Raw genomic sequence first — 26,404 nt, forward strand, 5'->3', positions numbered from 1 at the left:
CAGTTAATTCTGCAACACTGGAAAAGAATTAAAGGTTGTGGAACGAAGGAAACATGTAATATATAATTGGGGAGTGACCTGAAAAACAAAGGGGCACTCATTGAGTTGGTGATTAGGGGAAAAGTATGAACCAAGAACTTCTGCAGCATATAGGTCTTCCCCTCACCCCTTTTTTGGAAACTGGCCAATATATTTTTCTGGCGATGACTATTCTGTATACGAACTTATCTCCTCTTCATAACTGAGACTTAAATTAATGTGCATACTGGCACAGCCTGCTTAAAGACAAACACTTAGAAATTACTGATTTGGGGCCCCAGACATACAGGGAGGGATGTGAGTTGTCCAGTTGTGACTACTCACAGGAATTACCTTGCTGTCCTTTTGAAGATATTTGAAGACTGGGGTCTTGGTGTAGTGCTGCTCTGGAGTATGTGCAGTGTGCAGCTTGGCCAGCCTCCAGACCTTTACCTGCCGGCCAACTTCCCCCCATGAGCAAACCACGGGATGGATCCGAGATGTGCATCAGCCCTTGCCATTTCCCAGCAGGGTCTACTGTTTTCCTTTCATTTCTTGTACTGCTGGTTGATTAACTCTTTAGGAATTTGAATGCCTGGATCCTGCAGAATGGAAGACAGCAGCTTTCAGAACCCAAGTGAAGCAAATGGTACTTTTTTAGCTATACAATTATTGTTTATGCCTGTCCATTAGAAGTGAGCAACTTGGCCGTACTTTCTCGATTTTTAACCTACATTTAGAGTAGCAGTAGTTGTGATAAGTACTAGATAGGTTGTTTTCTTTTAATGGTACTTCATTGCACCCTTTTTAGTGCATTTGTTTCTTTATTCTTCTCTTCTCGTTCCTTACTGCTTTTCCACAGATCTACTCATTGCCTTGACAACAAGGTGCTGCTAGCATGATAGTTGCTGCTTGGGCACATAACTTCTTCATCCTCATAATCTGACTGCAAAATGGGAGCAAAAATGGAGCTGAAGCACAAGGCATTTTGGCTTCCCCCAGCTCAGGCCCCACACTGTGCTGACCTGGGTCTTGGCTGGCTGAGATGTCAGAGTGAATGTGCTCCGGCTGAGGCCAGAGCTTGTTCATGGCTCTCCTGATTACACAGCAGAGGAGCAGTCATAGTCAGGAGTCTTGGCTGAAGACAGTTGTGGATTTTTTGCAGTTTTCCTGAAATCTGTGCTTACAGGCTGTGATGCCCAGAAGAACTGATCAGAGGTTCAAGGCTGTTGTGAAACCATCTTGCTGTGTTTTCTGATCTCTGGCATTCAATTTACAGCTGGTTTTGATGCGGGTAATTGCCTTGATGGATATGCTTTTGGATTTTAAAGTAGGATTCAGGAAGGCATGATATTTGTTAGGCTATACAGAAGTTTGGTTTAAGCAAAGCAAGATTACATTGCACCTCATAAATCCATTGTTATGTCTGTCTTTCATTCACCTACATGTCTTGATGACAAAGAAGGTGACAGCCCCTGCCTTCTAGCAGGGCAAATGACTGATCTAAGTCTGTGTTTTAATAGTGATCCATTGTGTGTTCTTGCAAAAAATTAGTGCTAGATCTTGTAAATGTGCTGTAAATCTTTTTAGTGTGATAGTTTTGAAAATAGATAGCTCATTGTAATGCTTGTCAACATAAAGCTGTACGGTTCTTCTAGACTAGGGGTAAAGGACATGGATATTATATGAACTGTCCTCATGAGTGCTGTCAGGTGCTTTTCATTGCCTGCCACTGTACTTCACCCTCACTCCCAAGCAAACCTCCCAAATGTGTTACTCTGCTGGTAGTTTTTGTGGTGTGTATTAAAGTCTGTGGTGCAGACTTTGCTCATTCCAAAACTATTTTTTCCATGAAAGTAGGCTACTACCCCAGCCCCTCGGGATTTAGCAGATCTTTTTTAGAATGAATATTGTGAACTTGTTGGCTGCTTTTCTTCAAGTATCTTTATAATTTTCATGTCTAAACCTTATTTACTTTATCAATGTTGAGTCTAATAACAAAAGTCAGTCACAGGGTTCAGCATCTGACTCAAGTACAACTGGTGTCAATAGAAACTTTTATGCGCCAGGCTCTACAATATCTATTTTTAATGCTGTGTTAAGCTGACTTTCTAATAGGACAGCGGGATGGTATGAGATGACGTATGGCCCAATATGGCTACTGCATTCAGTTGGTTCTAAAGGGGTTTCTTCAAGCAAAGAGGAGATGTAAACAGGGGATAAATGATTGAGTTTGATAGAATCTGCTAACGATAGTTCCCTTTCCATTTTTTAGTAATTCCTTTCTACTTTAGGCACTCTTTTGGTAGCTACTTGCTGTTTCAAATTCAGGGGAAAAGGTCTTTCACTCAACCTGATGTTATATTGCAACTTCATATTTTGAATTCCCACTGATCTCTCTGCATCGATAAAAAAATCCATTTCATTTTACTCTCTCACTTAAGAATACCTCACTGGTTACTGATCTGTTTGCAAGGAAGATGCAGTAAAAAAGTTCTGATAGGTTCTTGCCACATGTCCTCATGGATTTCATAAGACTGTATGGACTGGGTGGGAGCATATTAATCTTTGTAAAATATGCATCGGTACAAGCACAACAAAAAAAGGTGCAGTGCAAAGATAACAGAGTGCTCATGCACTCTGAATTTTTTCCATGCAATCAATGCAGATTACTGACGTGCTTTTTTTACATTCACAGCAAGAACTTTGTTAAATTGATGTATTATTATTCCTCTGCCTTCCTAATCCTTTATTCTGATTCAGGTTTAGCCAAATTGTCTTTGACTTTTTATATTGAAGAACACCTTTAAATGACAAACTACAGTATTTCAGCAGAAGCGGGCTGGGAATACAGTGACACAGAACTTCAGTTTGATATCACAGGAATGAGTGGTAATCTTGGTCCCCATGGGAAATGCTTCTCATCAAGGCAAGGAAACCAGAAAGCGTATTGTCTGGAGACCTTGTGGTTGCAGTTCTGAAAATTTGTTTTGATCTGGAAGTAATGAGTAGGAATACCCCCTAGATTGTAAACAGGCACCTAGCATTGGCCACAGGAGGGATGATGCAGGGGAAAAGCCTGCAGAGCAGTGTGCACAGGCATCAGCCCTTTAGACAAGCCTGTGACCACGTAACAACTGCTCTCCTCAACAGTCTGGCAGTCTAACACGCTTGCCAACCTGTCTCTGCAGCTGCCTCCAGATGTGCTTGGAGGAAGAAGCAGTGGTGAAGGCTGAGGGTGGCCAAGAAGGCGTGGGAGAAGCAGGAGCCAGTGGCCGTGCTTTTGGGGAGTGAGCATGGCAGCCCTGGGTCCGGTGGGGAGGGCGTGAGGGGTCCAGAGCAGGGTTTGTACTCTCCACGAACAGCATGGGGGCTGGGAGGTGCTGCTGTGCAGAGGAAGGGGCTTGCTTGCAAGTGCAGAGAGCCAAGATCAGGGAAAATATCCAGGGAAAGCTCCTGGGCCGTGCTGAGCCAAAGTGAGGGAGGTGTAAATTCAATGGGAAGAAAGCAGGAGGAGCATCTTCACAGCCAGAGCGGTGCTGTGTGAAAATTCCTTCAAAAAAGGATGAAGGTGCCTCACCTCCTGCCCAAATGTCACGCATTAACCCTGTGCTTGGCTACGCAAGGATGTGATGCAGTGCTGCCTGGATCCAGACAGCCGGTCACAGCCGTGCCATGGCCTGGTGGCCGCACCGCGTGGCTGCTGGGGGCCTGGCTGTGCTGGGGCTGGCTTCCCCGTGCACTGCTGCTCCAGGCATCAGGGGGAAAGCTGCAGCTGGACTGGGAAACATTGCCTTTCATTCCTGCGGTTTAAGTTACCCCTCTAGAGACAGGTGGCTTAATTCATAGTAAAGTGAATACATATTTGGTAAAAATATACATATTCACCTAGGCTAGAAAATTAATAGAGTTAATTGCATCCTAAACTTAGTCTTTGCTGGATACACCAATTGTGATCATTATCAAATATGTATAATTGTTGCCTTGATCTGTTACCTGTTTCTCAAAATGCATTTCAGATGTCTGTAAATACTATGTTTTGCTTTCACTTTGTCTACTAATTTTAGGGTGGTATACTTATCCACAGCATAATGAAATACGCTATCTCTGCCGAATAGCGGCATGTTTCAGGACTGTGGAGGAGAAGGCAGTCCTATAGAATGTAAGATATGCCTAGCACTGTTTGGTTTGCCCTGCGGGGCTGAGGCCTTCCCACAGCATGCAGAATAAGAACTCTTCCAGGAATTATGGTTCAAAGACCAGTAGCCAGTACTCAAAAGAAACTCTGCTTTCAAGAGGGACTTTAGCTGTGCTAAGGGAGAGTTTGTACACCAGGTCTCCTTCTGTTTGCTGTTGCTCTTGTAAAGAAGCAACGGGACTCTCTCTGAACTGGTCCTCAATGAGCGTATGCTACTGCCCGTGTATGGAGATGAACTTCTAGGCCAAAGTGTCTAGTATGACAAAAGCACCTCATTTTTCTCATCACTGTGATATTGCAGATCTTACTTGTCTTAGCAGTCTTTCTACCAGTGTCTCTTTGTGCAGGTATTTTCCCAAACTTTCTGCTGACACTTCCCTCAGAAACATTACTTAAACCTGAATTCTGCATAGCTTTCCTTGGCTTCAGTATAAGATCTGTGTTTACACTGAGGGATTCATCACATCTAATTTTTTCCATATAAAACCCAGATCTGCTAATTATCTATCTAGTCTAAGCTAGGGTTTCTTTACTGTTACCGGAGGAAACGGATAGTTCCCAAGCATCACTTGTCTTAGGGCAGGACAAATTGCACTCTAGAGACACCTCTTCCTCTTCACTAACTGTTGAGAGAGCCCAGTGACTACTTCAGATTGATGCCTACCTTTTAGGTGGCTATATTAAGAATCAGTCCAATCTTTTGTACCAGAACATAAAGATTTGGGGCTTTCCACTTCTTTTGAAGCTTGGGGTTAACTGCAGTCATTGCCTGCTCCTCTCTTCTTTTGGCTTCTTTCTTCTCCTGAACTCTTCTATGGAAACCTGACCAAATATGTATTTTTTACAACAGATGTATTAAGGTCTCTTGTGTTATCAAAGTGCACTTTTCAGTGCACATTAGGAATAATCAACAATTATTTATAAACCACACCTGTGAATTAGTCAGGGCTTTCCCCTGTATTACCATAAAATAAATGTTACAGGTTTTTTAAAGATTGCCTAATTATTTTAGCTTCTGTTACCCAATTGTTTAGGCTCAGCGTAATACACAATTTCTTCAAGCTGAGTTGCCTTTTATAATAGAGTGGTACAAGACTTGTAAAAACAACATTATGTTCTCTCACAAAATGAAATTAATCATGATGAAGGCAAAGCCTTCAGTTGTGCCTTTGTTGCAGTCTCTAATATGAGAATGTTACTGAATTATTGTTTGTTTTGTAGCTAGATAATGAAGGTGGAGAGAAGTTTTCATAGTGTGCCATTTCAAAATGATAGTTCCAGGCGCTCTTAATGCAGCTTTCAGTTACTTTAGTCCCTGGCAATTTTTTTCTTTTTACAGAAAAAAAACCCAATCAATCCCTGCATAGGACCTCTGGTGGGCAAAATCTCATCATAAAGTGGAAGTCTTGATTAGGAAATTGCTTTTCAGACAGACAAAATATGTGAACCTTATGTTACATAGGTATCTTAAAGGCAAGTTGGAATAAGAGAGAATGCCCATGAAACAAATTGTTTTGCTTAAGTTCCTCCAGCAAAATGAAGTAACCTGCCAAACACTTTACATGATACTTTGAAACAAATATAAATGGTAATTTTAAAACTTTATGAATGCATTTATTAATAAGGCAGAAATGCCTAGAACTGTGGAGGTTAAAATACAGGCACTGAGCAGTAAACTGTCAAGATAACAAGAGAAGCTTGGGGGTTTTTTTGGATATATCGGTAAAAGAGCTTAATGTCCATCATGATAGATGATTAAACTGTCCCCAGATGACAGGACTTTCTGAGGACCTTGCACACCCCTTCACTTCTGTGGGAAATTCCTTAGGGAAAGCCCTTACCAAGACTTCATCTCCTTATATGTTTCTTGCAGGCTGCAGCACATGCCACCTCCTGCTGTTCCCCTCGGTGCATCAGCCTTCCCTGTGTTTCTGCTGGTCTGAGTGGGACTGTAGGACTTGCTTTTGCCGTGGAAAAGTTCATCTGAAGAAAATTGAGTTTCTCTGAAGATGGCTCTGCATGCGTTTAATATTCCTGTGCCTGCAGGCAGATGGGACAGGGGAGTCAGCGCTTAGGGGAAGCTCCTGATCATCAAAGGCTTCCCTCATCTTCCCAGCTTTTTTTCTTACTCTTATCTTGGTAAGGATAGGTTATCAATATTAGGCCAGTTATATATCTTCATAGGTTGAACAAATGAAGGATGGGCTGCAAAGCAAAGCAGGAGGAGCAAAGTGTAATGCTTTTCCTTTTTGCCCTTCTGTGGGTCAGTAGGATGGTTGTGGGGGTGAGCGGCTACCTGAGGCATGGCATGCCATGATTTTCTGCTGTTAACTCCCCAAACTGCCCCTCTCTTATTTCACAAATAATCATATTTTTTTTAAAAATATATATAATGAAGCATTTAGTCCAAGAAAAATAAGAATAATTACACAGACATTGTAATTCTCCTATTATGACCCCACCACATGAATATATGTATATATATATGCATGCATTGCATCACCGGAGAAAATGGATTGATAAAAGCTTATTGCTCTGAGAAAAATAACATTAAGGAGGTAGAATACACCAGGGCAAAAACTTTCCCTTTTCACTTTCTTCCTACCTTTTCTCCCTTTTTCTGTAGTCTTCTTTTTTTTTCTTTTCTATTTTTCTTGGTCCCTGTGTGTAAACATTGACTTGCAGCTTCCAAGAACTTCACTAGAACTGTCACAAGGGCATGTCCTTGGACTGCAAATTCTCGAGGCTGTAGGCAGCTAAATCAGAATAGGAAAACTGGTGATTATCAGACTGGAAAGAGGGCAGAGGGTCGCTGTGTAAAACGTTATGCTCCATCTGCATTCAGGAGCCAAATAAACAGTGCTGGAAGTTTAATTCTTCTTGCATGCCTGAGGAAGCAAAATAAAACAAGGCACTGTTTCCTAAGCAGAGGTGACTCTGCAGGGCTTAGACTAATACTATTAAGGTCCAAATCAGAAAAGGTTGTTGCAGTCAGCAATACTACTGCATGACCCCCTCTGTCATGCAGCTAAGGATGCTAAGCCCAAAGTTAGCTTGTTTTGTTAAACTGTAGAAACCTTACTGGATTTTAGGGAATGAAGGCACAATAGAGAAGGAGGACCAGGAATATTAACCTGAAGAAGTTTTACCCATTCCAAATACAAATGTCAGATATGATTATGGTATCTCCAGTCATCAAAACTGAGTACAGTGAACTGGCGTGTGGCTGTGGCATCTCAGAAAATAGTATTTTTCCTGTGAGAATGATGCTGTTGGACATCACATTTATGTTGTTCTGAGTGTATGTTTGGGAAACTCCATGGGTGTGTGCCTGTGTGTACAGACACATAAATACTTTTCCAGTCTTATTCACTGCGCAATTGGTTTCCTTCTTTAGAAGACTTGTAAAAATTCCCTTTAGCTGTTATTCTGATCAGAAATTAGTCAAAAGTTTATGGCTACCAGTGCAATGTATTAATTTTTGTATTAATTTTTCTATTAATGATAATTTAAGCTTTAAATCTAGATGTACGTATATATGTATGTACAAGTCAATGACACACTTTATTTGTTTATACATTCCTTTCCCTAATCTTTGTGTCACGTCTTCTTCGGCTGTGCTCCATTAGAGATACAGGTGTTTGTCTCGGATAAAAACTTTTGGAGTGCCTACACCTTACTAAAGTTCCTGGGCATTGTTTTAGTATAAATGTGAAATAAGCACTTTTTAAACTGTACATTCCAGCAGTGCGGATATGCTGCGATGCTTATCTTTTCCTCCTTTTCTTCCTCCCCCTACTACCAGCTGTAATGTTAAGAGCTGGCGTAGCAGAAAGCTGATAGATGACTGCAGCATGTATGAGTGATACTTGTTTTGAGCTTTAAAGGGCTTTTTGTAACAAAACGAGTCAGAAACATTAGTATCCTCAAAAAGATAACACTGTGCAACTCAGATGTGTTTTTCACATTTGCGTTATTTTTTGACACTGCCTTGGTGTGGATAGTTTTATGGTAGTTAAAACATGTACTGACGTGGATTTATATGTATTTTCTGTGCATTTATTTTTTGTGGGTGGAAGCATCTTCCAGATTCCATCTAGTGGGCAACACAAGTTCACTCTCTCATTAGTGCTCAAGACTAATAGTCTCAAAGACAGGTTTGCAGAGGGATTTTAGGAAAGAGAAGTTAGCTCACCTGCTGTGTTCACCTCTGCAGAGGCATTTACAGACTGTTTGTCCCAGAGAATTTTGCTCTGGGGTCCTGTACGTCTGATCCCAGTGGCATTTGCTTGTCCTTGTGGGGCCTTTGGGGAAGAGCAGAAGAGCCATGGCCATGGAGGCTGGTGCACTCCTCCCTTAAGGTGAGGCAAGAGTCAGTGTCACCTCTTCCACCCTGGGGCCAAACTTTCCTTACTGGTTAGTGAGGGGACCATTCTCCCATTGGACTTGAAGGTCCTGGGTACAATGGTGTAATGCACAATTAACACTATAAATTTGCATCAGCCATGACGAGACCTTGCTAGGTACATGAGCCCAAAGCGAGGAGAGCAGGAGAGACAAGGCGGATCATTGTACACCTCCATCTTCTGCTAGACTTTGCCTCGCTGAGCACGGCTGCTTGCAATGCGGCCTTGTGAAGCAGCTTCTGCTGCATGGACAGAAATGGGTCAAATGCTGCGTTCTAAGAGATGTGTACGCATTTATCCCCTGCTTGGGTTAGAGGTCTGCGCTCTTTTGTACTGGCTATAACAGCCAAGGTAAGCGTATACACAAAAGAAATACCATTGATAGACTTACAATGCTCCGTGCCAAAATTTGGGTTTATTTTATTTCTTCAGCATGTCTAGACGTCTATTAATGACTTCAGTCCTATAGGTTTGGAGGAGCTGCCTTCATCAGCATTAAGTGCAAGATCCAATTTAGAATGACATAATGCATTAATGTGCTCTGGACTTGCATCAGTGGGAAGGATTTTCCACTCTACAAGATGTGCCCTGCCAGAAGCTTCTTGGAGATGCATTTACCTAATGAAATTGATTTAGTGTCTGGCTTGTGTTGCCTGCTAATAAAACCTTTCGGACAAAATCATGATAATAAGGTATTTTATGGCTTTCATTTATGATAAAATGTGCTGGTTTGTTTGCTTCATGTCATATTTCTCTAAGTATATGGGGAAAAGAAGTAAAAATAAATTCTACCTAATGGCCATATTAAAAATGAGTGACTTAGTGGAGCATGCTGACTTTGTCAGTCAGGTTCTGCCTCTGAGCTCGTGAGAAGATTCTGCTGATAAAACAATTTGGGATCAAAAATTCTATATGGGAAAAAAATGGGAAATGATAATGTCAAGTAATTAACTTAATCTTACTAAAAACAAAGTGAAAAAAAAAATTCTTGAAATTATACCTCACTAAGGAAAGATAGGAACGATTGCCACATGCTGAACTTTGCTGACAGTAATCTTTGTCCCATTTGCTTTGCATTTATTTAGACAAAAAATATAAACAAGGAAACTGGCTATTCTCAGAGTATGTAAAACAGTCTTATGTAAAACAGTCTTATGCTTCTGCTGAATGATGCTTGTTGGCTGCTTCTTTGTACGCCTTTTTTTCTCCAGCTGATTTTTTTCAGCTTGATGAAGAGAAGAAACTGTTTACTTCCTAAGCAAGCAGCAAGGAGCACTATTTTTTATGATTTAGAGTGCAGAATTGTGCCCATGGAAGTAAAGGGCCTAACTCCCACTAGTTTCATTATGGAATGAAATTGGCTGTCATGAAAAGAATGTTTTTACTCTGCACTTTTACCTTTGGCAGTTGCAAAAGGTGATATTGATTTTAAAAAGTCACATATAAATATCACCTGCACCTACAAGAAAATTAGCTAACGAGTGTTCAGTTTAAATGAAGTAGTATAATGCGTGAATAACTGTTCAGTAGCTGGCAGGAGGAGATACACTTAAGTCTTAAAAATACCATGAAGATGTAGAAAGCTGTTGCACTGCAAACAAATTCTTTGGGAGAAATCAGAACTGTGTGTAAAAGTGAATACGTGGTCTGTTGAACACAGTAGTGAGGTTTTGTTTTTGTTGTCCAGTTTTCTCTCTTCCTTCTCACTGAATTAGAGAGGGACCATGGATATAACCAGAAGCAGCATCTTCTTGCAGCCTGCTCATCGATGCTGCCTTGTGCATGCGTGCAGTTCCTCTCCTGCAGCCCCTGAAGTGCAAGTGCTGGCATCTAACCTTATGGTTTTAGGCATCTTGTTTCATTGCCTTTGTTTTATCAGTTCGCTCTCTTGTGTTCTGCCTGCTCCTTTCTGTTATGTCTGTGAAGCCTGTGCACCAGGGGAACATAACCTCTCCCTGTGCACCAAGGCCTTCCTCCTCCACCAGCTCTGTGTGTCCAAAGCCTACCTGACCTGGTTTCCTCACCTCCTGATGAACTTCTGGTAGAGTTTCCTCATGGTGAGGCCAGTCCCACTCTCTTGCCCGTTCAGATCAAGCCCAACATGGGTGTATCTGTGGTTTGACACTCATCATTTGCATGATTTGATGGTGATTTACCAACGAACAATTATAAGAGGATATAGCCGACGGGGAGGAGAACCTCAAACCTGTAAGTGCTGATAAAACAGAACGGGGTTGTTACCTGACTGATCCTTTTCCCTCCCTTTTCCACACGTCTCTGACACACTTGCAGATACATTCCAAGGTGAAGAAATGCGTTAATGTTGCCACTTTTATTTATCTTGTTTTATTAATCTCTCAGCCTTTCACCAGGTCTTTCTCTTTCTTCAGCAGTGAGTCTGTATGTTAACTAAATATCAGCTTTCTTGATGAAGTGCATAGCATTAGCAGCTGCTGAGGCGTTCTTTATTGATTGCTGTTGTTTTTTATAAATTAAGTTTACTTCTACTGCTCGTGGCATTTAGTTGTAACTTAGACATTTCTTTTGTGAGGCAAAATCGAGGTTCATGAAAGCTAAACCTTACCATACAGTTACTGGCTACTTTCTACCAGTCTATCATTCCAGAACTCCAATGGAGGGAAACCACTTTATCAGATGCGTTGAAAAAAATAGAGGCAAGAGGTTAATTATAATTGAATTGCTTTTTTCAAGTCGAATATAACTTCAGTGGGGAGAGAGATGCTTCAGTCAATGTTGTGAGTATTGAGCTGAGGCAGAGGCTGGGCAGCAAGGCAAGTTGACCAATGAGTGCACTAAAAAACCCGATAAGCTTGGTCTTTGCTTGGAGATCGTTAAGGGAACTGACAAATCATTAAATCTAGAAATGGGACCTAATGCAAGTCAATGAGAGAACAACTATGGATATTTAATGAGCAGCAGTGCATCATGTTCTCAGCTCTTCAGAAATAAATAATGAGATACTTGAAATTTTCTTTGAACAACAATAAATGTAGAATGTGAAAATAGCATGGAGAAAAATAATCCTTTGGGCCATCCTCTCTCAGTAAGTGATTTCTACTGGCCTTAATTAATTATCAGAGTAACTTGTGAAACAAGCTTATGTGAAACTATGGCACCATAAAATGCCTGTTTAATAGTTAGCCCCAAACCACATCTAGATTACCTTGAAACTCTCAATAATTCAGGATAATGAACTCTCAAAAATTGCCAGTGTAATTTCATTCTGCTGAAGAACACAGGATGAATTCTGCATGAAAACAGCTATACACCAGAAATCCTGGTAAGCAATCTTGGTTAGGATCTATGCCTCACGCTGGTGCTGAAACATACTCATTAACCTGCAGGTAGTTTGTACGTAGGAAAAGGTATGGTATTGCTGCACTTCTGACCAGTGACTTCTGATTACATATTTAAAACAAAAACCAAAATGAACAGGTCTGCAACAGGGAGAAGTGTTGGAAAGGTGAGGTGGGAGATGAGCTCTGGAGCTGGGGCTACTTCAGCCAGCTTATTCCATAGGGATTCTCCTTGCACAGGTGGACCCTCAGCCCAGGCAGGAGAGCAGGGGCAGTGGGGAAACAGTGGAGACGTGAAGGTAGTTACACCATGTAGCCTTCTGCATCCAGCTTGGCTGGGGAACTGGGCTCCCTGGATACCCTGTATTGCCAACAGGAAAAGACACCAGCTTCAGAAAGAGGCAGCTTACGTTGCCTGTGTTACGCTTATTTTGGAATGTCCCGTGCATCCCGATAGCTACCGTGGAGTAGTCTTTTGTTAGGGATCTGAGATGGCTGCACAAGCGTGGAAGAGATTTGAGTTTTGAGGAGTAACATCCACAGAGCAGCTCTTCAAAATGTGTCTGTCTTTCATAGCACTCTCAGGTGGAAGCTTTGCATTTGAATGGTTTCTGGTGGGGTTTTTTTGTTTGGTTGGTTTTTGGGATTTTTTTAAGTTATTATTTTATTTATTTTTATTCACTAAAATGTCTTTTGGCCTATGCATAGGCCAAAATACTAGTATTTCTTCCCTGGCTTTGTGGCACTTCATATGATTTGATTCTCCTATGCACCTCCATAGAAGGGCAGCTGTAGATAAAACCAGGCCTTTAAGAATGTGCAGAGCTGTAGTTTTCTCCAAGGGAAATATGAATTTAAATCCAAGAAAACCTAATTTTTAGATAAAACTTCGTGGTTGTAATTCCTTTCCCTGTCTTTTCTGAGCTTAGGTAAAGGAAAGGGGAACTGGGAAGCGACCAGTGCTGAAATGCCAACAGGATGCTGGGTGGTTTCTGCCTCAATCAGCCACATTTGATCCCACACTCCCATTTCTCTGGGTGAAGCAGATGGCAGAGTCCCTACTGCGTTAACAGGGTCCAGGATTTTAGTAGAATTGATCATGTTTTACATTGCAGTGAAGCATCTGGGACTCTCCCCTGTAAAACCTGCTGGGCACTGTGGCTTTCCTGAGCTCCAAACTGGAAGAGAAATATTTTCCTAAAGCACCTTTGAAGGAGTAGTGGCTGGTCAGTGCTTTATCACTAGCTGTTGAGCTCCATTTAGTTACTCCTCATTTCTCTTCAAATTTAACTTGCATTTTCTGTTTTCTATCTGACACAGGGGTCATTTTTTCTGCCAAAGCTATAACATAGTGTGGCTGGGAACTGGGGGAGTAGCAATCTGATCGGGTTGAAAGTAATCACCTATTAGTTTCTCCAGAGCCTTTTACCTCTAACAGTGTGGTGCACATTTGTGGTGTGAGTGATTTATATACTTTCACATCAACAGAAAATAATAGTCTTTATAAACATGAGACGTCCTTGCTAGTAGGAATAGAATTCTGCTCCCATCTCAAATAGTGACTTCTCAAGCTTTATATTTGTGCATATATTTCAGCTCTACTTTTCTCACATGTGTTGTGTTCTTCAGAGTCAGATGAAGGTTGCTGAAAACATGGGTGCTCTCCATCAGCTTTGCAGTTATGGCTGCCTCTCTAATAGATGGGAAACAACTGTCTTCAACAGGAGTGGACAAAAATAATTTCACAGGCATCCCTGGGCTGTCCTTAAGACAGAGGTAAGCTTTTCTTAGCATTCCTGAAGCTGCCCCACAGCCCAGCATCAGGTAGTGCTCCCCAAAATGGTTCCTCATCTGGGCTTTGTTGTATTAGCAAGGCAGAGCACAGCGCTCAGTCCTGCAGGCATGTGCTGGCCCTGATATAAACTGAAATATGTGCATATTTACTGGGTTATTCGTTGTTTATTAGTATCAGGCATATTGCCAACAGTTCTGTAATTGCTTGATCAAACTAGGAGTTTTTAAAAGAAAATAAAGCCTTTTAATAGTATCACTATATATTTTTAGTGTTCTTGTATAGGAAGCTTATGTTCCATTAGCACAAGAAACTGTTTTTAAGTATTCCCAGTTCACTGTGAGGAAATAAATTATTGCTAATTCCTGGTCAGATAACAGTTATCTTGCCTGCAATACAGGTGCCCCAAAAGTATGTTTGCTTTTTTCCTTGCCCAAGAGCCACAGGTTGCTGGGGGAGAGTGTCTCGATGCTCCCTGAGGGAAGAAGTGCTGTCAGTATGGTTCCAGGAAGCAATAAGCACCTTCATGAAAATAACTCAAGTCCCCATCCTTAATCCCTGCCTATCCTTTTTTATCTGATGGACTCAGCGAGGGCTGGAAGATCACAGTGTGGCGGAAAACAAAAGGGAGTTAACAAGATGTGACCAGTCAATGGATAAAACAATAGGCAAAACCCTCCGCGTTGTCTAGTGCCCAGGTGTCCTTCCCATGCACAGGTAGCCATGTGGATCGTGGTGAGTTTGCTCTGCTGCTTCATGCTCGGAGGGCTGCCATGGGCAGGCGGCTCGTGCCCGTCGCAGTGCAGCTGCGCCTACCACAGCCTCAGCGAAGGGACGAAAGCCAGGTATGCCGATGCTCTCCCCGGGGGGGTTGCCGCTCTTTCGCTGGGTGTCGGGGATTTTATTTCTTCTTCTCTGTAAGGAGGCTTGGAAGGGAAAATATTGCGTCCAGACTTTGCGTCCATTATTTTTCCAGTCGCTTTGCACTCTAGCTTTATTTGCAGAGGATTAGCTTCTGAAAACACAGTAAGCTGATTTCAGAGAAAGCGTTTGGGTATCTCCTCTGTGAGAACAGAAGTGACATAAGTACTGCTGGTGCAACGGCAACAAGGGAATAAAATTTAAACATCTTTTTTTTACCATTATGCTGAAAATGCTAGTTTTAAAAGGCTTTATTCTGCTCTGCTGGTTTGTTTCTAAAATGTAACTAGATTTGGTTTATTTTGTTGTACCAAAACCTGCAATTCCATTTACTTAAAAAATCCTTTAGTTGGAGATTTTAGGCAAAGCAATATACTCTAGATGAAAATGAACCAAAAAAAAGATAAATGATAATAACAAGAAAAATAAAATAAGATAATGTTCAGACTGGAAACTTACAGTTTAAAAAAGAAGACAGGACCAGAAGGACATCCATTTTTGAATGCAATGCTCTTGTACATACATTTCTCTGGAGGACTGTAATAAAAGTCTTTCTGAAAGATAATCACAAAGTAAATGATTTGAATTAATGAAATACAGGCTACATTTTTATAAGTTGTGGTTCACAGCAGAGGAGATTTTGTGACAGAGATACAATATTTGCAAAATCCTTTGGAAAAAAAATTTCTAGACAAGACCACAATACCGAAATGAAAGGCTGTCCCCTGTATTCTGGATTCCCATTAAATAGATCCACTTTCTTATCTCTTTTATGGTGCTATAGATTTAAGACTTGAAACTTTCCCAGTAAGAAGCGTGATAGAGACACAAGTAGTCTGCAATTGTTAAAAGCGAATGCAATCATGGGACAGCCAGTTATTGCTCCATAAATGTCACAGTTCCCAGGTGAATTTCTTCTCAGTGACTTGAAAAAGCTTTAGTGTGTTTTGGTAAGATACCCAATAAAGGAAATGTCTGTTAGACCCTTAAGGAACAAAATGTCACCTTTTTTTCTGCATTATGATTTGTATTTCTCACTAGTAGAAGATTATCCCATAGATTAAATGTTTAGTGCTCACTGACATAGTTTAGGGACACTATGAGAAGAACTGTTTTACTGTCATAGTGTCTCTGTTATCAAACATTTTGCCTCGTGCCTATGCAAACGAACAAACAAAAGTTTATTGAAAGAGGATTTCTGGATTTTTCGTATTTGATCAATTATTTTTTTCTTCAAAATCTCAATTTTCAGCTGAGGGTGGGCAGAATTTAATGCCATAATAAAAGTGCTGGATGACAGTAATGTACCAGGCTTTGATTATAAATTGACAATTTAACTGTAGGCTCGAGTAACATTTAACTCCAGGAAACTTGCATGAGCAGTTCAGCCATGTTATTTGTGTGTGTTAGTAGGGGAATAATTGCTTTCAGCCAAACTCAATCTAGTTTTGGCAGCTTTGTAATATTCTGCTTATCACCCAGGCAGTGTGATAAGAAAACGTTACTTGACTGATCACATTACATTGCTTGCGGTATCTAGTTTAGCATGTGGAGTGGGACATGCCTATCTAACCTGTTACCTTTGCAAGGTGGCTTTGTATTTTGTTAAGAACTTGCCTTTCTTTCCTTGCTGATAGGCAAATTAAAGTGTATTCTGAGAGACCTATTTTGTCTCCCTTCATTCCTCATCGCTATCTACAATCCCACACCTTGACAAAGTCAAAATCACAATTTTTTGTATGAAGGCTGTGAAAATGCAGCATGGGGTTTTCATGATTTGATCTCTAGAGATTAGAAATGGGAAGGAATGATCAAGACACATAAATCTGCCTTGCTTTTAGTATAGCATTTTCCAAAGAGTTAATTTTCTGCACTTTCACTCTCATAACTGCACATGCCTGCAGTGCAGTGGCTGCTACCAGCTGCACACACCTTCCCGACTATTTCACAGTAAAGCAAAGCTTGCTGTGGTGTAATTCCAGTGAGTTGTGAGCTGACTTTCTTATCCTCATTTCACGACCCAAACATCCTGTGCCATATTTAATCTGTATGATTTCCTGCCATCCCACATGTCAGTAAGGCTTCTTTTCTTACATCTTTTTTTGTTCAATTTATGGATCATTTTGTTTTAGCATGCACTAGAATCCTGCTATGCGTGAATGCTGTCATTGTTGTCTATCATAAGTACTCTAAAAAAAAACCTGAATGAAAAATAAAAGCAGGAACACTATATGGGCCAGAGTCAGACTCCCACCCCTCCAGGAGGGGCACAACACTGCAATCTCTGCAGTCAAAAGGTACATATGGATTAATGCAAGTTGATGTACTGATGGTGAAGATGTAGAGATCAGCAGCAAGTAAGAAAAAACAAGAAGGAATCTGGTGAAAAAAGAAAGATGGATCAAAATCCTGCATTAAAGTAAAGTTTCAAAACCTTCTTAAAATACAGGAAAGTGACATCTGCGTTTGTGTTTCCCCAACAGGACAGTGCTGTGTAACGACCCGGAGATGACTCTCACTCCTGTGAACATCCCTGTAGATACGTCCAAGCTTCGGATAGAAAAGACAGCCATCCGCAGGGTGCCAGGAGAGGCTTTCCACATGCTCCACAACCTGGAGTACCTCTGGATGCCCTATAACTCCCTGGCCAGCCTCAGTGGGATCACCTTCAAGGGCCTTCGTCGTTTGCAGGAGCTGAGGCTGGATGGGAATGACTTAATATCATTCCCCTGGGAAACCCTGGTTGACATGCCACAGCTAAGGCTTCTGGATTTACACAACAATGAACTTACCTCAATCCCTCCAGATGCTGCTCGTTATGTCAAGAATGTCACATACCTGGACCTCTCTAGCAATAAGCTGATGACTCTTCCTCAGGCTCTTATTGCCACCTGGGCCAACCTCCAGGCTGTTCCTTACTTCCCCAACGATAACTCCAAGATCATCCTAGGTAAGAGAAGTTCCTGTCTTTTTGCAGGGGGCACAAATTTCAAGAGCTCTGCATCTTACTGCAGTATTTTCACCCCCTGTGGTTACTACAGCAAGTACACTGCTGTGTACAATTTAATACCCCATATAAAGTGTGCAAATTCATTTACATAATTAACAAACTCACCTCAGGCTCCTCACACCCGGCTTATTACACCATGACCTTCATCACTTGCTTGAATCTTTGTAACACAAAACTGGTGACTCTTGCTCAAACTCTTTATTTATTGACATTGCCACTTTTGACAGAAATGCAAATATGATTAGAGCTCCCCATCATTCACGTGTTCTTCTCTAATAACAGTTACTATGGAATCGACCCATTTTAAGCAGCATTAAATAAGAAGATGGACATTTATTATGTCCAAAGAGGAATACAGCCATCACTGAGCATAACATCTGGGTCAGGACTGCCAGTTTGTCTCTTTCCAGAGCTGTGTTTATCTGTTTACACAGAATTAAACCCTAGTCTCCCCACAGCCACCAAGACAGTGCTGCCTTTAAGGGCAGCTCTAAAATTACAAGAATCTACCTTTTGGTGACAATTCTGGGCTCCTCAGAAGTATGGCTTTGAGGCAATTGTTCATTTTTATATCAGAGGGCATGTTACAGATGAATCCTCTTGGCTGAGTGTCCCCAGATGAGGTTTCAAGTACATTTACTAGTTCAGGGGCTTACTACTCAGCCTTTTAGCCATCGTGCAGCGGTTCCACTCTACAGCAGGTTGACGACTGTTCAGAATTGTTGCCATCTGCTGTCTTCACTTGCTATGAGCTGACCCAGCTCCACTGGCTGTGTTTGATGCGTGGGGTGTGTGCATTTGCATGTACTGCCTCTACAGCCACAAATGTGAGTTCAGGCACTTGCTGATAATCTTGTCAGAAATATTGCAAGTTGTCTCTCGTTCTGGGGAGTTCCTGCTGCTCTTTGTTCTCTGGATAAATTTAGTGGGGTAACGTTTTTAAAACCAGATTGCAGTGGAAACAGACACAAGACTTTAACAAGATTCAAAATGGCACCTACAAAGCTTTTAGTGTCCTTTGCAGATGTTGTTTAAGGTTTCATTAGCATCAGGAGAGGAGCAGGTGTTTCATCATCTCCTTTCGCCAGATGTGGTATCAAGTTCTTTAAGCCAATGCTAGCTGTTTGGGATTGCCCGTTTCATTTGTGGCGTGACAAGACACCGCCTGGACCATACGCTTTTCTTTCTTTATGTTTTACAGTCAAGTCACATGTAAAAATGTTATTCCATTCAATATAGATTAGGAGAGTATTTTGTTGAGAAGAACAGATCACGCCTTGATGCTCATGGCCAACCTGAGTGTTTATGTAGCCAGCTGTGCACAGATTGCTTGTGCCAGAATCCTAAAAAATTCATGTAGGCAAATGAGTATAATGCTAAGATTAATACGGTAATATATAGATAGTCCAGCTCCTAGATCCTATCTTGCTAACACCCACAGGAACCAGGTATATGAAAAGCATGTCCCTCGCAGGAGAAGACTGGGAGAACACAGCTGCACGTTTCTGTTTCACTTTCCTCATGACTGTTTCTCATGAAGGCATTAAAAAATCCATGAATAATAAAGAGTCCTATCTACAGTGCATCATTGTGACTCTTCTTCAGAACCCTTGCTTGTAGATGACTTGAAAAAGAAGCACTTCCAGTGGTAGCTCACTGGCTGATAGTCTGTGCCAAGGCTGTGAGCTTTTGCACATGAGGATTACCCACATGAGCCTACAGGATGGTGCTGTGCAGGGCAGCAAAGGGCTCACTGTGGCTTTGGGGGTGCCATGGCATCAACTGGAGCTGGGGTACCTGCCAAGGAGTCTGGAATAAATTGTTATGCAGTGCATGAAGTCAGAAGTAAGCTGCTAGGAAAAGTGCCATAAAACAACAAAGCCAAGCTGACCTTTCATTCTTTACTTAGTCCCCATAACTTTTATATATCAATTTATAGGAAGTGCCCTCCCACTAAGCCCACCACTTTCGGATTCCCTTCCAAGCCCAGTGAAGATGGCATGCAATGGCCTCAGAAGTTTTTCAGCAGAATCTTTAGAACAGTTTATCTGAAGCCTCTAGGGCTTTTGGTTGACCCTGTGTTTCTGTTGACTCTAGCAAATTCAAGCAGCCCCTTGATGCTCATAGAGCCTTGTGTTGCATCATCTGTGCTTGTGTCAAAACTTGGTTCTTACCAGAAAGCCACTGCTTGCATGTATTCTGCTAGCTAAAGCTGTTAGAGACCATAAACTGTCCATTGGACAGGTGAATGTGGATATTTGTAAGTAGGATGACACAGATTTAGTCAAAATTCATCACCTTCTGTTCATGGATATGCATTGCTCTAGTTCCAATTTTGCTTATTTGGTATCATCTTCACAGGTCTATTTTTAATAGAGTAACGTCTCATTTTTTTGAATTTGAGTTCAGTAGGGACACACTCGGAGAGCAGGAAAAAGAAAAAGAGAAGCGTTCTGAGACTCTGAAATGGGAGGGTATTCTTCCATGTACTCCTTTCTATGTGCATATTCTTAATATAGTTAATGTCTGATTATGTTCTTTTATATACCATAACATGCATATTCTTCAATTTAATCCTTAAAACTGTTCTTTCATCTTATCAAGTGTAAATTAACATTTCAGGAAAAACAGCTGATTACTAAATAATGAAAATAAATTAGAATAAGAAGGCTGGAAGAGGGCTCTTACAGTCAAGTAGGACCACCTACACCTATTGTGAGCCTGACAGCTGGCATGAGAATCTGTCCAATATTTTAATAATCTGCAGTGAGAAGAAAACAAAACAAACCAGCCCTCCCCCATGGCTACTTTTTATTTTCCATCCTGGAACCGTATGTGTTTATAATAACTTCTTTTTCTTCTTTACATGCACAAATAGTGTTTTTCATGATGTGCATAATCCTGCTTTGAATTTAAAGAATATGATTTCAGCTCTGGGTTTTGAGATACTTTAGCAAGCTGTATTTATTCCCGTCTACTAACTGGCAAACATATGAACGATCAAGCTCAGTCACCAGCATCAAGGGGCTGTTGGAACATCCCCCCGACCCCTGTGCCCCTGCACACGCACAGGCAGCCCTTGCAGGGCAGGTGAGGAGTCTATCACAGTTTGTCCTGCTGACGAATAGAAACAAAAGTGGCAGAAACAAAAGATGCTGTCGGAGTCACTTAATGCTCTGATTTATTTTGACAGGCTTGCAAGACAATCCTTGGGTATGTGACTGCAGTCTGTACGAAATGGTCCATTTCCTAAATTTCCAGTCTCCTAACATAGCATTCATTGAGCCCAGGCTGAAATGCTTCACGCCCCGGAGCCTTGCAGGAGTCTTCTTCAGCCAAGTCGAGCTAAGGAAGTGTCAAAGCCCCGTTGTACATACGTCTGTAGCCAAAGTAAAGACCATCCTGGGCAGCACTGTGCTGCTGCGATGTGGGACAACAGGGGTGCCCATTCCGGAGCTCAGCTGGAGAAGAGCTGATGGTGCTCAACTAAATGGCACAGGTGGGTTTGGTTTAAGCTTTTCTCTTACACGTGGAATGAGTGAGGCAGACCTGCACCTTTATTTTCTACAGACTGTCGGAAGCAAATGGAAGCTTCTGTGACAGTACATCCTTCCCACTGATAAAACACCCCAAAAATAGAAAGGGGTGCAAAATTAAGATTCACTGTAATTCACAATAGTATCGTGTGTGATTCACTATTGCACTGTGATTTTCTATACAGTATAAAATCACTTACATGTTGATATCATCAGGTAAATGTATACTATCATGTAAAAAGTTGGGTTTGCTTTGTTTCATAACAATTGTGGTGGTGAAGTCAAGTGGTTTTCTGCAAATCTGTTGGAGCTGAAGAAATGAAATATGTCCAGCTGTAGCAAAAGTCTCTGTTTTAAGTTAGCCAGTTAGTTATTTAGTCACTGGAAAGGCTTCCCACTGAATTATTTTATGGGTCTTTGAGACTAGTGATGCTTTGCTGTTAATCGGTTAGTAACCATCTCTGGCAGAGAGGTGTCTGATGTGAATTCAGCAGCGGTTCCAATCTGCTGTGACAAAGAAAGAAGAGGTTGCAGAGGCAACATTACCGATACGTTAAAAGAGAAAAAAGTCACTAAACTGCTAAAGGATGCAAATGGTTCATTTCTGATGGATTGCCAAGGTCTCTTGGGAAAATGCTCTGTGGGAGAAACACTTGACAGGTGCCTCCTCTGTGCTCACCCTTCTTGTGGGGGGAGCTTTCAAACAGCCACTGTTTTTGTGACTGATCATGTTTTCATTTCCATTCACAAGAATGGATGGACCTAAAATTGCAATGTTGGTCCTTTAATGTGTGGGGAATTTAGGGAAGAAACCTTTGCTGCACTCAGGGCAATCATCCTTAGATTTTTACCCTCGAGGTTTTAGGTCAGGACCTGAACCTTCATCCCTCCAACCTCCCCTGAATGCTACTGTACCTCAGCCCTGGCCCTGACTTTCATGGATAGGTCTAAACTCAGCAGATAACTTGCTAAGGATGGGGTCTAATCTTCACAGGGTTATAGGGCTCCTCAGTGCACAGAAAGAGGGGAGAGAGCATTTTTTTTCTTTCACAGCAGTAGAACTGCATGTAATAAATATCTTTTTTTGGATCTGCACAAGTCATTGCTCTGTTGTACATGACATGCAGGATGGAGCAGAGCTGCTCCTCATAATGATAATGTCTACCCATCATGCTGTGAACGTCCCACCTACACTTGAAAGAGAGCCACAACAGAAAAATAAAACAGAGAATGCTTTCCTGAAAGCTTAGGTTGAATTTACTTTGAGCTACAATTGAGAATGATGTATTTTGTGCCCCATTAAATCAGACTTTAGTGCCTTTCAATAGAAAGTTTGCTGAAAAAGTACATTATTTCAGCTTTTGTGTCAATTCTGTAATGACTGTTTGAAATGTTGGTGTTCTGAATAGAAAGGAGTGAGAAATAGCCCACAGTCTGTATGTACGTGGAAGCGTCATAGGAAGACCTGTAGCTTTATGTTTTTTAATATACCCATTCAGTAAATAACTAAAATGAAAAAGTAACTCCTAATGATATTGTATTTTACGGCCATTGGAATGTGCCCTGGTTGACAGGGCTGGATCCTCCCCATGAGGGCTTGGGAGAAGGGTGCATTCTGCCTTACCTTTGCTTTTCACACATCTCCCTGGTTTACCTTTCAATGGGAAAAGGCAGAGTTAGTACGTGCTCATCCTAAGGAGGCTGGTTAAATAATGAAGAGGGTGCTTTACCCTTCTGCATGGTCCCTGCTCTTTTTTTCTGCACAAATAGAAAAAGGCAAAAAAAGCTGGTTTTAGACTCCTGGTAAGCCAAGTGAGAAAACCGACTCTCAGCTGTGTATATATTGCTCAGTCGTAAGTGCTCGGACTTCCCTCTGTTTGGCTCAACATAAAAACCTGCACTAATTTAGCAGTAAAAGGGATATTGTTTTTCAGCTGGTTTTCTCCGTATACTCTAGGCTAGTCCATATATGGTTTTTAGAAGAAAATCTTGCTGCTTGTATTCTCTGTCACTCAGAGGACTGCGTCTAATGTTCATATAGGTCGCATTACCACCTGCTCCTTCCACCCTTTTAAGTATTGTACCTGCATAAGAGCTTTTAAGCTTTTTTTTTTTTTTTTTTTTTTTTTAAATAAATAGAACTTTCCTTTTTTTTGTTTTCAAACTGCATCAATTTGGAGGAAATGGCATCAAATGCTTCACAACATCTCTTCGGTCTTAAGCAGTGTAAATCCCAGCGTAACCTAATTTTAGTGTTACTTTTTCTTGGATTTACTTTGATTTTGTAATGTTGGTGGCAAAAAGAAATGATGACTCTATTGTATCAAGCAGACATTTGGCAGATCGAATCCTATTATTTTACAAAACATGTTATTAATTCTATTGATTATTGCCTATTTATTTTATATTATTCCTTCCTTTCAGTTCACCAAGAGATTTCTAGTGATGGGATGAGCTGGTCTATTCTGGGCCTGCCTGTAGTCTCTTATCTTGACTCTGGAGAGTACATCTGTAAAGCAAAGAATTTTCTGGGGGCAACAGAGGCGTTCATATCGCTCATCATCACAGACTCAGAAAGCACGGATGACCCCAACTCTAACGCCAAAGGGGCATGGAGTGGGAAGGCAAGTGGGATGGAAGCAGCTGCCTACAATGACAAGCTAGTGGCAAGGTACGTTATCACCACCTCCACCATGCCTACCCTGGGGGCTGGAGGGGGCACTGGAGATGGCCTCCTCCTCCCAGATGTGGCACAAGATAATCCCAGAAACCTACTGGTGAGCCCACCTACTGGTCAGCAGGAGCCAGAGCGAATGGTGAGGTCTGTCAGGGTGATAGGAGACACTGACCAGAGCATCACCCTGGCCTGGAAGGCGCCTCTGACAAAGAACACGACGGTGTTCAGTGTCCTCTATGCCATCTTTGGAGAGAGAGACATGCGGCGGATCAACGTGGAGCCAGGGAAAACCAAGGTCACCCTCTATGGGCTGCTGCCAAAGACCAAATACATCGCCTGTGTCTGCGTGAAAGGGCTGATCCCCAGGAAAGAGCAATGCATCATATTTTCAACAGATGAAGTTGCCAGCGCAGGAGGGACCCAGAAGCTCATCAATGTGGTTGTCATCAGCGTGGCCTGTGTCATTGCTGTTCCTCTGACGCTGGTGGTCTGCTGTGGAGCCCTGAAAAGGCGCTGCAAAAAATGCTTTGTGCGGAAACCCAAGGAAATTCAGGAGTCTTACGTCACCTTTGAAAGCCTGCCTCCTGGAGCCAAGGCGAAAGGCGTGGAAGGAGAATACTTGACTAGACACACCCCCGATGAGTCGAACAGGCTGCTGTCTGCCCGATCCAGCGTGGACTCGGAAGCAATACCAAAGATGGAGGAGCAACCTAATGAATACTTTTGCTGATAATAACTAGGCTGATTGTCGGCTTGCTCACACGGCTGTATATACACTCTCTGGTCCAGAACTGCAGGCCACCTTGTCAATGCTTCTGTCGCCAACACATTCTGAAGGACTATGCAAGAGGGTAGTTGGTGCCCAAGCTTTACAGAAACATGTTGCTCATCCCACTTGGGGTTTGCTGTTTTGTACCCAGGCAAAAGCTTCTGTGATAATGGCCTCGTTCTCCTGGACCACTTTTATTTTCGTAAAATGAAGCGTGCACACTGAGTGTGAGGACATTAAGTGACATTTCTGAGCGCGCTGTGCTTGGTGCTTAGTACCTGCTCTGTAATACACAAAGTATTTTATTCTCTTTTGATGTACTTTTGGTTAACAAACAGGGGAGTGTTTAGTAATTTTAATATATATACCTATGAAGGTGGAGATTGAGAGTCTTACCTTTTACATCCCCCATGTTTGCATGAAACATGCAGCTCGCTGCATAATAGATCACTGAACACAGCTGTACAGCACCCCTTTCTAGTATGACCAGCGTAATAAGAGCTCTGTGCTCTGAATTCAGAGAAATGTGCAAAGAAGGTAGAAATCAAGAGGTAAACCCCAATCCACTCCTAAGAATAACTAATAGAGAGCGTTTTGTGATTGCATTCTGGCCCTAAACACCATTAAGATTTCTTGAACAACAGTACTGCAGAGGTCTTTCGGTATCAGTCCTAGCTGGCATTTTGTAGCTGTATTGTAATTAGTAGAGTATGTTTTATATCAGCTGTGCTAGTTAAAATCATACAATAGGCTACTCTGCAAACTGTGTGGCGTTGTAATGCTTTGTAGTCACACTGAAAAACTTAAATTAGTTCTGCAAAACCCTCCCAGAGCAGCCCTGTCATTGCTGCCGGCTCTCCTGACAAAACTGGTGGCGAAGACCAGAGGGCTCAGCCAGGCATTTGTGGTTAGGTCATGAAAATACCTTGCTCCATGCGGAGCAGGGGTATGTGATGTGGTGGTAGATCGCTGGCCAGGCACACATCAGTCATACTTTCACCATGGAGTCAGCAGTGGCAGAGGCTCAGTGTGGACTTTTGGGTTTCAAACTTTTTACAAGTTCAAGAACCCTGAAAAAACCCCGTCTAATATTCATCTAAGTGTACTTTCATTGTCTGGGTGAGCTAATCAGTTATATTAAGTCCTGCAGCTCCACTTGAATTTGGATCTGAGTGCTTACCACAATGCACTTCCCAGTCACATAATTTTCCACTCCAGTCCCTTGTGTATTAGTACTGTATATAAAGTTTTTCTCTTTGTAACAAATATTCTTCATGAAGAAAATGTTCTGCCAAATGTTGAATGGGAGGGATCCAGGCAAGTTGAAATGAAAACTGGTAAAGCTTGCTGAATTGTTTTGAAATGTGTTTTTGTAAATTTATTGGAAGGATGTCAACACACATTCTGGATCTGTATGTGCAGTGGGGGTTAACAAAACTCACTGGTTGGAATGGAGCCCTTGATGGATTTTGCAAGTCCTCCTTGTACAGAATAGTTTCAGTTATGTCAGATTACTTGGCCTGGTGGAGAAAGCAAGTCATTTGATCTCAACAAATACTAGCAACAGGTGACACATTACAATAATTTCTGATAGGACTCCCTGTATTCCTTACATTAATGATAAAGAACTTCTCTTATATTGGGAGAATTTGTCAATCTCTGTATGAAATAATGCATGCTACTTCTGTCACTGGACTGCATAGATCTTTAGGTTTACAAATAACATTTACAAATAAAATTATGTCTTTTATTACAACAGA

The 26,404-nt window shown here is 41.7% G+C and overlaps 1 protein-coding gene across 2 annotated transcripts in view; it reads left to right on the forward strand.

The window, feature by feature from the left end:
- LRIT1 (leucine rich repeat, Ig-like and transmembrane domains 1) overlaps window positions 1-26,404 on the forward strand; it is a 55,796-nt gene extending 29,392 nt beyond the window's left edge. Inside the window, exons 2-6 of one of the 2 annotated variants that reach the window (XM_056352968.1) lie at window positions 13,569-13,715; window positions 14,449-14,576; window positions 17,136-17,602; window positions 20,856-21,161; window positions 23,623-26,404. In XM_056352968.1, coding sequence (XP_056208943.1) covers window positions 14,455-14,576; window positions 17,136-17,602; window positions 20,856-21,161; window positions 23,623-24,605 — 1,878 coding nt within the window. In that variant the 5' untranslated portion in view covers window positions 13,569-13,715; window positions 14,449-14,454 and the 3' untranslated portion in view covers window positions 24,606-26,404. Of the gene's footprint in view, window positions 1-13,568; window positions 13,716-14,320; window positions 14,577-17,135; window positions 17,603-20,855; window positions 21,162-23,622 lie in introns of both variants that reach the window. The other variant, XM_056352967.1, reaches the window with a different exon arrangement.

The sequence above is a fragment of the Falco biarmicus genome, chromosome 9 (genome assembly GCF_023638135.1).
Source record: "Falco biarmicus isolate bFalBia1 chromosome 9, bFalBia1.pri, whole genome shotgun sequence".
Classification (NCBI taxonomy): domain Eukaryota; kingdom Metazoa; phylum Chordata; class Aves; order Falconiformes; family Falconidae; genus Falco; species Falco biarmicus.